Source organism: Sceloporus occidentalis, unplaced genomic scaffold (assembly GCF_023333645.1).
Source record: "Sceloporus occidentalis isolate IW3139 unplaced genomic scaffold, rSceOcc1.0.p SCAF_11, whole genome shotgun sequence".
Taxonomy (NCBI): Eukaryota; Metazoa; Chordata; class Lepidosauria; order Squamata; family Phrynosomatidae; genus Sceloporus; species Sceloporus occidentalis.
The window spans coordinates 3,496,748-3,510,821 of record NW_028316991.1 but is presented as its reverse complement, the minus strand read 5'-3'; the positions used below and the strand labels follow the sequence as shown (position 1 = coordinate 3,510,821).

At 42.0% G+C, this 14,074-nt stretch overlaps 1 protein-coding gene across 1 annotated transcript; it reads left to right on the top strand.

The window, feature by feature from the left end:
- LOC149305442 (armadillo repeat-containing protein 1-like) lies at window positions 1-13,402 on the top strand. Its single transcript, XM_089477467.1, has 6 exons — window positions 1-162; window positions 402-493; window positions 8,083-8,272; window positions 10,163-10,279; window positions 12,852-12,926; window positions 13,211-13,402. The coding sequence occupies exons 1-6, from the start codon at window positions 1-3 to the stop codon at window positions 13,400-13,402; spliced, it is 828 nt and encodes a 275-aa protein (XP_089333593.1).
- The last annotated feature ends 672 nt before the right edge of the window (window positions 13,403-14,074 follow it).

Sequence of the window (14,074 nt, the reverse complement as noted above, 5' to 3'; positions counted from 1 at the left end):
ATGAGTGGGGAGCCCGACGCACTAGCAGTTGTTAACCAGCTGCGAGATTTGGCTTCGGACCCTCTAAACCGACGAGCCATTGTACAGGACCAGGGCTGTCTTCCTGGCCTCATTCTATTCCTTGATCATCCCAACCCTGAAGTTGTCCATTCTGCTCTACTGGTAAGTGATGTATATGTGTTCACGCATGGTCAAAAAACTGCATATTTAAGCTTATACAGTTGAAAACCTTTAGAATGATGTATGTGATATAAAGCATGCCACATGGAAACACAACTTCTCCTGCTTTAGTTATAGCAACCCCAGATCCTGTTTTGTATTTTGTGTCCAGAGCCAAAATACCCACGTCCCATGTAAGCCTATTGCTCATGTTCTAATTTTTTAAATGTTTTTCACTTTAGGCTCTCCGCTATTTAGCAGAATGCCGCGCCAACAGAGAAAAGATGATGTGCGAACTGGGTATGATGTTGAGCCTCCAAAATGTTATACAAAAGTAAGTGGCGGATCTCGTTCTTTATGAAATTTCCGGGAATAGGGTTTTTGAATGAAGGCAATTTCTTGAAGAAGTCTTGTTAAAAGAGAAATCGTTTTTTTAAGGTTTGAAATAGTCAGTGTTGCGTAATGTACTTGAGATTTGAAGAAAAAATCTATATTTTTTTCAGAATGTTGCAATATACGTTGTATATCTGCAGATCCATAGGTGGCCGTTGTAGGCAATTCATGTGATATTTTGGGTGCATTGCCAAACTCAAATTCCACACAGACGATTTTTATTTATTTTTCCCTCCATTCTTCTTCTTAAGACATTGGGTCCCCTCTATGTGATCAAGACAGGTATTCTGTTATTTACCACAAGGCGCTATATTAAGGAGTCAGGTTGTTTGTCTAGTAGATAGGTCCGGTATATCAGACCTAAAAGAAAGGCTTCTATACATTTGTTTTAAAAACATTGTATTTTGGGATAACTCATCGTTTGAACAGAAAAATACCGTTTTAAGTGACGGTAATATGGAAAAGAAAAACCGTGATTGCAGTTCCTCTTTAAGTAGCGTTAAAATAATAGTTTATGCCTGGCTATATAGCCTGATTATTACTGCTTTGGGTGTTTCTTTTTCTAAAAACATTCTCCCTGCTTTGAAGTACTGTCTAAATGTACCCGATAAGGGCAGTCCAGTGAAGACTTGATCCAGGATTTTCTGTTGTTTCGGCTTAGTCTGTAACACAAATGGAAGTTTGTGTGATCTGGCTCTTAATGCTAAGCCTGGATCAGCTCTGGCTTAGCTCTACCTCTGAAATATGTGGTTTCCCCACCTCCGACAACTACCAGAATCCACATCGCAGCTTCTGAAATATAGCCACCTCCTAGCATTCTCAAAAACATAACCATGTAAATATGTCATTTTAATACTTAACACAATTTACCTATGTCAGCCACATGTTTAATTCACTTCACATGTGTCCATGTCCCTTCCTTTCTGTAGTTCAGTTTTCATTCTCTGATTAACCTATAGATTCCCTCATGCCATTTTTATTTAAAGTGCCGGAAGCAAAAACGTTAACCTGCACGGTTTAAGGTGAGAGATCTGCAAATGGTGTGTCTAAAACTTCTGTGTGTGCGGTTTATTTTATGCTGGATTCCTCCCCAGTGCTTGCTTGCAGCTATAAATACATATAGGTGAAAATGCATGAAACAAAAAAAAAAAATTATTTGGTAAATCTCACTTTTCCCATACAAGTAAAACATCCTTACAAGGTACATCTTTATATTTATTTATAAACCACCAGGTTCATTAGTGCTGTTAAAAGACAGTGACAATTACTGACATTAACGTTGCCAAAAGGAAGAAAGAAACTAAGAAGAATGTGACGGACACATGGAAATGAGATGTGGGAATTGTATGCAGTGTGTTTGCCATCCTTACAATAGACACTGCATGCTCATTAGTGGAATGTTCTAATATATCACTTTGCACCCTTATCTGTCACACTAACACACCATTGCTACAAATTGGGCAAAAGATAGGTGCTGGCATAACAAAATAAATGCAGGGAAAAGAAAAAATGTCGGTGCGCTAAGCTAGTCTCAGACTCAAATAATACAAATGTATAATACGAGGCCCACCAAACAGGTGTGAGCATGCTGCAAATACAGTGTGTTGGCTGTACAATGTATACAAAAAACAAAATACTGTCTGCGCTTCTCACCCTAATAAAGTTGGCAACAAATATATAAACATAATATACCGTATTTTTCGCTCTATAAGACGCACCTGCTGATAAGACGCACCTAGATTTTAGAGGAGAAAAAAAAGGAAAAAATATTTTGAGCTAAAAAATGGGCTAAAATATTTATTACAATAACTGAATAAGCTATGAACACAGTAAGACACACACAGTAAGACACACACAGACACAGTAAGACACACACAGACACAGTGAGACACACACACACACACACACACACAGTAAGACACACACACACAGTAAGACACACACACACACACACAGTAAGACACACACACAGTAAGACACACACACACAAACACAGTAAGACACACACAGACACAGTAAGACACACACACACAAACACAGTAAGACACACACAGTAAGACCTCCCTCCCTAACCCCCCTTCTCAGTATCTCCCCTCTAACTCCCTAACCCCCCCTTCTCAGGATCTCCCCCCCCCCCCCGCCCCGGTCACTTACCTTAAACTCCTGTGTTGGAAGCGTGAGGCGTTTGTCTCGGGTGCCGGCGCTTCACTGCTGAGCGCCGGCGTCTGACGTCATATGCCGGCGCCCAGCGTAAAGCGCCGGCACCCAAGACAAACGCTTCCAACACAGGAGTTGAAGCGCTGAGGCAGGCGGCGGTGGCGGCGGCTGCCGCCAGCAAAGGATTCCTGTATATCTGTCAGGCAGAGGGGCCCGAGAGTTGCCGAGCGGTTGTCTTCAGCAACCGCTCGGCACCCCTTGGGCCCCCCTGACTGGCAGAAATCCAGGACTCCTCTGCTGGCGGCCGCCGCCGCCTGCCTCAGTTGCGACCCCGGATTTATCGGCGTATAACACGCAGGTAGGGTTTAAGCTCCGGATTTTAGTTCAAAAAGTGCGTGTTATACGCCGATAAATACGGTATATCGTTGCCCCCCCTCCCTCCCTCCCTGCCTGCCTGCCTGCCTGCATGCATCTTCGCTCCATAAGACGCGGCTGATTTTTCATCCTACTTTGGGAGGAAAAAAACTGCGTCTTATGGAGCGAAAAATACGGTAAATGAGCGGTTTTGGTTATATGAATTGGCCAAAGCATAATTAAGCTCACCCGCCACGTCAAGGCACACTCTCAAGAACCTACTCTCACCTCCTACATAGTGGGCACACAAAGCAGTTTATACTGCTACCAAAACCAGATTAATGTGTTGGGGGAGGTGCAATTAAACCTCCTCCCATTTAACCCCTGGACAGCAAGCTGCAACCAGACTGATGAGGAGCCAACAACCTCAAATATGTGCAAACAGGGAAAAGAAAAAATGTTGGTGCACTAAGCTAGTCTCAGGCTCAAATAATACAAATGTATAATATGAGGCCTACCAAACGGTGTGAGCATGCTGCAAATAGTGTGTTGGCAGCACAATTATACAAAAAACAAAATACCGTCTGCGCTTCTCATCCTGATAAAAAAAAACAACTCTATTGAGAGTGTGCCTTGACGTGGCGGGTGAGCTTAACTATGCTTTGGCCAATTCATATAACCAAAACCTCTCGTTTATATTATGTTTATATATTTGTTGCCAACTTTATTAGGGTGAGAAGCGCAGACAGTATTTAGTTTTTTGTATAACAAAATAAATGACAGGGCCCATGAAGCTGTCAGTGAGTTACTACGGCAAAAGGACAGATTGGGGTCTCTGCAGGTCCCACAAATCCCTGCCACATCACAGGGATTCTCCAGCCACGTCATTGCTGACATCAGAAGGAAATGCCCGACCTTGTATTTTGTAATGTATGGACCCCAATGCATTTTACTATACGCCCATTGAAGCATGCATTCTTAGTACTCATTTGGCTACCTCTACTGAAACCACAAAACATTAGCATGTCAACTTTGTGCACATGCTCAGTACCACTCCTATTGAATTCAATCGCAACTAATATGCCAGAAAAACATTACAGTTGAGATAGCCTACGCTCCCTGCTTTCAGTGGAGGGCGTTGGGAGAGGCGTTAAATGAGTCCAAAGAATTTCAATGACTAAGGAATGTCTGCACAAATTTGCCTTTAGTAAAATGCACTGGACTTCAGACAAGAAGTACTCCCAATATGCGTTTAACATGAGCATTCCCGGTATATAACAGCTGCAATGAGAGGAAGCTGGCAGAGTAGTCGTAGTAATAAACTGAAATGTGTATACTTATTAAAAGAGTATAGTCACACAAACTTAGCCCACAGTAAACGATCTTCATCAGAATCTGGTAGTCACCTGACGGGTTTTGTCATTCCAATTTAGGAGTAGTTGTTGGGCTTACACTGGAGCTTTACTGCTCTGAGTATATGCCCACCATTATTACCAGAATAATATTTAAAATACAAAACATAAGTATATACATAAAAAACAAAGAATGCGGAAATCCTGGTATTTTGTGACGCTAAGCACCGTATATACATTCGTAATACAGAATATACCGTATTGGCTCGGGTATAGGCCGCACCTTAAAAGTTAGGTGCTTTTTTTTTTAAAGAAAAAAGTTTCTGCCCCCCCCGAGATATGCTACCTCTCTTTCCCGAAGATGTACCCCCCCGAGATATGCTGCCACTCTATCCCCCCCGAGATATGCTGCCACTCTGTCCCCAAGATGTGTCCCCCAAAATCAGTGAATGAATATAGAGCAGCCATATATACAATTCATTAGGTATCACCCAAAGAGGGAAAATTTAACAGTTCGTAATAGACATCTGATATCTAAGACTCAATTGCAAAACGAATCAAAAACTGAGCAAAACAAATGTTATATGTTTGAATACATATGAATCCAGTATTGCTTATGTATAGAGCAATTTTTTTTTAAATGAATAAACAGACCCTCTGACACATGAAAATGAAGGGGGTGACAAGGCGTAGCATGTAATAAGGTGTTTACTTCTATTGGTTTTACTTCATTTCTAATTTACTGTCCTTTTCCTTGCAAAATATCCAAATTAATGCCTGAGTGATATCAAAATTATGCGTACATTTCAAATTCAGTTTGTTAGTTATGGTACTCCACAAATGCAGAGGCCTAATCTTGACTGCCCTGTCAAATGAATCATCAATAATATACCTTATATATATATATGACAATGGATGATCTGAAGGGGTTTCTATCTCCAAAGACGTGAGACTCCTCTCACCACCCTAAAAACAGGTTGACAAGTTTAGCACCCATCGCCGTCCCGCGTCTTTGGAGAAATTAGATTTTGGACGCGCGTTGGAATGCCGCATGCGCGAAGGAAACCTCAATACCAAATCTGCTCCGGAAAAACATTTTAACAGCATGGTGAAGGTGCGAAACCTCTGAGGTTCCAAATAATTGAGAGTGTTGTGCTCAAGGTTAGAGAGAGAGATTTGCATAAAAAGCTGTCGGCAAGGAGTATCTTGGATTTTTGCCTTGGAACGTAGATACCCACAGGGTTTAAACCATGAATGGGATGTAGGATACTTCTTTCAATAAGTTAATTTAAGGGAATGTTTGTTAAACTTATATATGTAAAAAGTATTAACCCCTTGACCCTAATTGACGGTCCGGGCACATCACACAAAAACAGTCAGTCTGATGCGCCAGGACTTTAAACGTGTGTAGAAAGCGATTTATGCGATGTCGAGACATTCGGCAACACCGAGATTGGCATCATGGGCCATGTTTGCACCCTCTTTTTTTTAGAAGAATTTAGGAAGCGATTGATAGCGAGGCATTCAGCGACACTAAACACCCACCCCAGGACACACTGTGACCGCTCCGGAGATTGGTCAGAACCACCACGGCGAGAGATGTTGCCACTCGCAAGAGGGTAGCACTTCCTTTAAAAAAAAAAAAAAAAAAAAAAAGTTTCCAGACCCTCCTGAGAACTCTACAGGTACTGCATTCAGCCATGCAAGTCAGTGGAGCCCAGCTTTCCAAACACAATGTGATTTATTAAAATAAAAAAAATATGAAAAATTGTTAAATGTAAAAATTATTCCCCGCTGATGTCACCATCAGGGGAACCTTCCAGTTCCAAGAATAAAATGTGAAAAAAGGCGAAAATGATAAACACAGGATGAAGGATGACCACATTTTAAATTTCCAATCTGAAAAATGCACACGTCCTAAATGTGGCCTTTTAGCCCCAAAACAACCCAACAAACGCATGCATGTGGGGTATTACTGTACTCGGGAGATGTTGCTGAACACACATAGGTGTTGTGTGACATATACCAGGATTCATACCTAAAGTACAATGTATGTGGGGGAAAAATACACACAAAAGAAATACTACTGCAAGGCTGGTGGTAAAATGTGTGCATGGAAAGAGTTAAAATATCTGCTCTTGAAGATTTCATTCTGGTGTCTTAAGACACTACAAGCCAATGCATCTTAAGTAATGCACCATTTGAGCCATATAACACCCACCGCACAAGCATGTTGGACGCCATTAATAAACCCATTGGCAGGTTAAAAGGTTAGAAGCACCTTCTGATGCTGATGTCCTTTTAAAAAAAAAAATTTAACCTGCCTCAACTCATTTATGCTTTATACAGAGTACATATTTAAAGCCCATCTGCTTCTTTCCCGAAGCTAACGAATGATGTATTAACCCCTTTCCATCTTCCTAAACAGCTTGCTTGGCTGCAATCACTTGTATGTAATTTTTGCGGGCCCCCGGCAGTGAAGGGCTAATCCGGCTTTTACAAGGAAACTAAACTTTAAAGACATTTATGTTATGTCAACTTGAGAACTCTTTGTCAGCAGAAACCTAAAATGTCAAGTCTGACTTCAAGTCAAGCTTAAAGACATATTTACTTGACTTTTTAGCAGACAAAAAGTGACACGGTACACAGTTCCATGTAAAAATAACACTGAATGCACACGATGCTGAGCATAATAGAGACGGGGGTAGTTTGTCAGTGCTGGGATTCATGCATGCTTCACACATTTTAATGTGTCCATATGAACTACATTAAAACTAGCGGCTTCAACTGTTGTTTAATAATTGAATTTTATGGTCTGTAAAGAACGACTTTCCCTTCTGGCAGCGTTTTTTTTGTTTTGTTTTGTGGTGTATTACAGAGGCCAAAAACCTTTTTTATTTTTTTTTATTTTATTTCTTATTGCTCAAGTTGGCTTTAAAAAATAAAGAATTTCTAAAACATTTTACCTCCATTTTTCTTCTTTCTAAGATTATATCTCCCTTTTAACAAGCTAAACACAATCCAAAGTAATCTGGTTTTCCCAATCAGGATACCCTTAATATGATTACGGCACTTTATGCGACTTGGATTACCGTCCCTTTAAGGCTCTGACATGCGCTGTTGGAGTTGGAAGGCGCCAAACAGCAACGGCAGTCTTTTTCAAAATAATAAACTTTTCAACACCCATTCTGAATCGGTTAAGGAACTCTTAGGAATAATCTTTTGTGTACAAGTAGAAACTGTATTATTGCTTTTTTCTTTCTTTTCTTTACTGATGGGTTAATCAATTCAAGATGTTGAACCAGTAACTATGACGACATGACCGTTTAAAACAGGTTCACATTAAAAGGACCAAGAGTATCTGCCAAGCTATTTCATGGAGTTTATCACTGAAATGTTACTAAGCTTTCCAAAAACGTGTTTCATTTAAATAAAGGAACAGGGATTTTGAACACAGTGCTTAACGTCTACACCGATCGTTTCCATAACCAGCCCTCTAACCTGTCTAGTATAGTAATGTGCTAATGGCTTGGATGGATTATTGCTCTTTCCTTGCATACAACTGTGAGCAGTGGATTGGGAATGCTGTGGTATTCATTGCATGGGATTTGTGTGTTTTGGGTTTTTTTTTTGTAAATTTTGTTTAATATGTGTTGCATTGTTTTAGGCCTAACACACCAGGAGACACGCAGCTGCTAGCCACTGAGGTTTATGAATTGCTTCAGTCATCCAGCACGGCAGATGGCGATTGTATGAATGAGCTGAACTCACGTCGGCGGAAAGCACAGTTTTTCCTCGGTGCTACAAATAAACGCGCCAAAACTGTGGTTTTGCATATCGATGGTCTTGATGACACGGTAAGCCTGTTGTACATCTCCTTCCAAAACCATGGGCAATAATATGGCCATCTAGGAAGGCTTTCCACAAGATTTTCAAGTGTCTGTGAAAATTTGTGCCCATTCAGCCCAAAGAGCATTTGTGAGGACAGGCACTGATGTTGGACAAGAAGGCCTGGCTTACAGTGTGTGTTCCAAGATGTTCTGTGGGGTTGAGGTCAGGTCTCTGTGTGGGCCACTTGAGTTCCTCCACACCAAACTCGTCAAACCATGTCTTTATGGACCTTTGGTTTGTGCACTGGGGCACAGTCCTACAGGAACAGGAAAGGGCCTTTCTCAAACTCGTCCACAAAGCTGGAAGTGTACATTTTTCTAAATGTATTTTGTAAACTATAGCATTAACATTACCCTTCACTGGAACTAAGAGGCACAAACCCTGAAAAACAGCCCCAGACCATTATCTCTACTTCACCAAACTTTACAGTAGGAACACGTTTCTACCTTGGTTCAGAGTCCAGTGGCGGCGTTCTTTACACCACTTCAGCCAACGCTTTGCATTGTGCGTAGTGATCCTTGGCTTGTGTGCAGCTGCTTCGCCATGGAAGCCCATTTCGTGAAGCTCCCGATGCACTTGGAACCCCATTTCGTGAAGCTCCCGATGCACAGTGCTTGTGCTGATGTTGCTTCCTGGGGCAGTTTGGAAATCTGTAGGGAGTGATGCTACAGAGGACAGGTGATTTCTCATGCGCTTCAGCACTCAATGGTCCCACTCTGTGAGTGTGCTTGGCTTGCGACTTCATGGGTGAGCTGTTGTTACTCCTTGACGCTTTCGCTTCACAATTAATAGCCCTTACAGTGGACCGGGGCAGAAATTTCAAATTTGCAAAGGTGGCATCTTACGAGATCTTCAGTATGACCCATTCTGCTGCCAGTGTTTGTCTATAGAGCTGGCTGCCCGTGTGATTGATTTTATATCCCTTTATCGATGGGTGGTGCTGAAACACCTACACTTAATAATTAAGATGGGTGTCTACAAACTTTTGGTCCTATAGTATACTTGAGAATGCTTTGCTAACAGGCAGCTTAATGAACAATAATGTTCATTTGGTAGTAGAATTCAATGAGAACCTCCTTTATTAGTACAAGTACATATTCTGTTTGGATACCCAAGCAGATAATCTAGATTGACAGTTTGCCAGCATTCAAGTAGAATGAATTCACCATCTAGAGCTTGTGATCCACACTTTGCTAAAGGGTTACAGCATCTGCTTTGATGGATTCCGTCAGTTTGCATACAAGGTGCTTAGTAAGTAGGGACCCAAACGCTTACTGCTTGGCGATGAGCATGCCAGTCAGTCAAAGCTTAACCAAGGGGAAATACTATTCTTATCATCATATGGAACGAACAACTATTGGCTTTTCTGCTCTGTTTACTTATGATTTACAGTTTGTTTTATGCAGTTGGATTTTTTTTTTATGTAAGCATTTTACCTGCCAGCAATAAGCAGCACAGATGTCAAGGTTGCTTTCTCTTTATCATAACATTCTTTTGTCTTAACAATTTTTTCCACCAAAGAGGGATGTTTTTTTCCCCTCTTCCCCTGGCAAAACTTTTTGAAGAAGTACTGAATTTAAGAAGTTTATTTCTTGTGTTAATGTACATTGTTTATTTGAGCTTCTAGAAGTAGACCTTGTGATAAGGCATTTAACTATTTAATATTAAATATAAAGTATACGATCATTGCCGTCCACTGTCTATTCCTGCGATCATGTAAAATGATTGTATTTATAATCTTGGCCAAGAATCCTTGACTGTAGTCCATCACCATCACAGCTTGCTTTTGTGTGTCAATTTTTTCTCATTGAACCTTCAGCAGGGTAAATTTTGATTTCTCTTTGCTTTTTTGACAGTCTCGGAGGAGTCTTTGTGAAGATGCCCTGTTGAAAATCAAAGGAGTCATTAGCTTCACATTTCAAATGGCAGTACAAAGATGTGTAGTGCGAATTAGATCGGATCTAAAAGCTGAGGTAAGGTATAGCAGAAGCATAACACACTCTAGCTCAAATGTTGGTTTGTGGGTATAGTCTCAAGTATTCCTTTTTTGACGTTAAGTCTAGAACTTATGGTCACTGCTAGAAGTACCTGTTCTTTCAGCTGAATATTTGGATAATTCTAAAATAAAGATTGGATTTGTAGTTAGACTTGGGACATACAGGATCTTAGGTTTTCAGGCACTGAGTGTGTCTGCTGTGTATCAAACGTTCAAACATTTTTTGCTATTGAGGTGTTGTGATCTATTGACGGCTGTCTGCTATATAGCATTTTTTTTTATCACTTTATAAAACTGCATGTACATAATTGTTTTAGGGCTCTAGAACACTAAGGTATACTCATACCCAGCAAACCTCTTTAAAATGTAGTCTTGTGTCATTTGTCACCCCCCCTTAAAACATATTTAGATTAGGGCTGCAACTAACGATTATTTTAATAATCGATTAGTTGGCCGATTATTTTTTCGATTAATCGATTTAAAATAATGTAATAAAAAACGTACAATTTACACTTTCATCTCTTTATTGCAATGGCCTCTCTCTCTCTATTCACCTTCTTATTTTACTGACATAATAATAGCTACAAGAACCCAAACACAGTGTTTCTCAAAATAGGTTTTAATACAAAGTTATTAGTAAATATTAATTCATATGTTAACTATTTTTCATATTTAATAAAAAACTGAGAAAAAAGCCTTGTTTATATTTTCTTTTATTTACCAAGCTGCCCCCAGTTATGCACATCTGACCCCCAGCTTGCTACTCTGCCCCATATATGCCTTATACCTCTTATATGCCAGAGATTCCACTGTGCCCCCTGATATGCCACCGTGCCCCCGATATGCCTTATACTCCTTATATGCCAGGGATATGCAACTGAGCCCCCTGATATACCTTTTACCCCCAGATATGTCTTATGCCCCCCTGATATGCCTAATATCGATATGCCTTATACCCCCTATATGCCTTATAACTTCCAATATGCCACTCGCCCCCATTTATGCCTTATACCTCCCTATATGCCACTGTGCACCCTGATATGCCACTCCGCTCCCCATAAATGCCCTGCACCACCCTGATATTCATTATACTCCCTGATTCACCACTCTGCCTCCCCAGGTATGCCACTCTGAAATTCATTATACCCCCCATACACCACTCTACATCCCCCTATACATCACTCTAACTCCCCCAGATATGCCATTCTGCCTCCCTGAAATTCATTACACCCCTATACACCACTCTGCTACCCTGAAATTCATTACACCCCCCATACACCACTATTACTCACCCATACACCACTCTGCCTCCCCCCCCCTCCCATACACCACTCTGCCTCCCCCCCCTCCCATACACCACTCTACCTCCTCCCCCCCTCCCATACACCACTCTACCTCCTCCCCCCCTCCCATACACCACTCTGCCTCCTCCCCCCTCCCATACACCACTCTGCCTCCTCCCCCCTCCCATACACCACTCTGCCTCCTCCCCCCTCCCATACACCACTCTGCCTCCTCCCCCCCTCCCATACACCACTCTGCCTCTTCTCCCCTCCCATACACCACTCTGCCTCTTCTCCCCTCCCATACACCACTCTGCCTCTGCCTCCTCCCCCCTCCAATACTCCACTCCTGCTGCCTCCTCCCCCCTCCCATACTCCACTCTGCCTCCTCCTCCTTCCCCCTCCCATACTTCACTCTGCCTCCTCCTCCTCCCCCCTCCCATACTGCACTCTGCCTCCTCCTCCCCCCTCCCATACTGCACTCTGCCTCCTCCCATACACGACTCTGGCTCCTCCCCTCTGCCGCCGCCTCCTCCCATACTCCACTCTGCCTCCTGTCAGCAACGGAGGTTCACAAGACACCAGGGAGCCGGGTAGAGAGGCAGAGTGATGTATAGGAGGGGGAGGAGCCAGAGTGGTGTATGGGAGGGTGGTTCCCATACACCACTCTGCCTCTCTCCCGACTCCCTGGTATTTTGTGAACCTCCGTTGCTGACAGGCACTTTCACTGCAGCTTCATAGAAGCCTCAGCGTAAGTGAATGGTAGTAACGGAGGCTGTCTGTGTGATGCAGACCCCCACCAGCTGACAGAGAGGATGATCCTCTGCAGACCTTGATTCTCTGTCAGCCGGTGGGGGTCTGCACGATGCGCACGGACAGCCTCCGTTACTCACCTTCCCTTACGCTGAGGCTTCTATGAAGCTGCGGTGAAAGTGCCTGTCAGCAACGGAGGTTCACAAAACACCAGGGAGTCGGGAGAGAGGCAGAGCAGTGTATGGGAGGGAGGAGGAGTCAGAGGCGTGTATAGAAGGGGGGAGAGAGACGAAAGTGAGAGACCGGCCGACAGGGGAATCCAGGTCCCCCGCAGCGTTGCGGGGGATCTGGATTCTAGTGTTATAATCCGATCTCTGTTTGAGGTCGGATTATATAAGGAGAGGAGTTTTTCAGAGCATTTGCTCTGAAAAAAACCTCTTTTTATAATCGATAAAATCGATAATTAAGGACGATAATTAAGATCAAGTAACCTTTTGTTTTATGCTGTTCCAGGCTTTAGCTTCAGCCATCGCATCCACCAAAGTAATGAAGGCTCACCAGGTCGTAAAAGGCGAAACCGGTGAAGAGGTAGGATATATATGAACATGTCGTTCTTTTTCACAGAAATAACCGGCTTTCACACGTATAAGGGTCTAACACCACTGCAGATTGGAACAAATTAAGGGGAAAAAATTTGTACTATGCAGACTTTGTCTAACTTGCAGTTCCTGTCCAACATCAGCCAACTTTGTTATTAAAAAAAAATAAATAAAAAAAAAAATAGTTATTTCATATATTGTGGTATTTTCCTTATTGTTTTGATATTCAAATACTGTTGATATAAAACATTATTTATTTTTATTTTTGGAAAGCTGTTGGTTCCGTTTCAAGACACTCCGGTAGAAGTCGAGCAGAACACAGACTTACCAGACTACTTACCGGAGGATGAGAATTCTGCGAAGGAGCAGGATAAGGCAGTGTCTCGTGTTGGCGTCCACCAGGACAGTGCGAGTAGTTGGCTCGGCACGGCAGCAAACTTTTTATCAAGGTCCTTCTACTGGTGACATGGGCTTGTTAAAAGACTGCAGAACCATTACAACACGGGTTACTATTAACCCAGTGGACTGCAAAGTGCAATAGAATAATTAGAACAAAATGTTAAATCATGCAAATTGTGCTATTTTCCATTTCCTACCAATAGTTCAACTTGCAAAAAACACTTTATGAACAGCAGTCAAAGAACATGTGGCTTGATTTTTACTGTGTGTTGCCTCACTTTGTAGTTGGAGCCACACTTTGCTAGCACACAGTCATATTGTAAGCCAAATAATTAAGCTTGTGAACGCGTCAGACACAGCCTTAAGGTCACTGAGACGTAAACTACGCGGGATGTCCATTTTGCCTCAATTCTCAGGACCTCTTCATTCTAGTTAAATATAGATGTGCATGGGCACCTTTTAAGATTTGTTAATCTGCCTTAGTGCTTGATTTTCTTTTGTGACCTTTTGCTTGTCAACAGCCAATCAAATTGTTTTGGTTTTGTCACAATTTTGTTCCCCAAATTGAAGGTTTCCTGATTTTGTTTATTGAATGATGCAGAATGAACAGGTGTCCATAGACAGCAAAGAGTAATTCATTTTAACAGCCGAGAAAGATAGAGGCTTACATTTTGTTTCAGACATGCCAGACGTTTCTCCTTCTGCAAAGCATTCTCTATAATCACCAACTGGACAGTG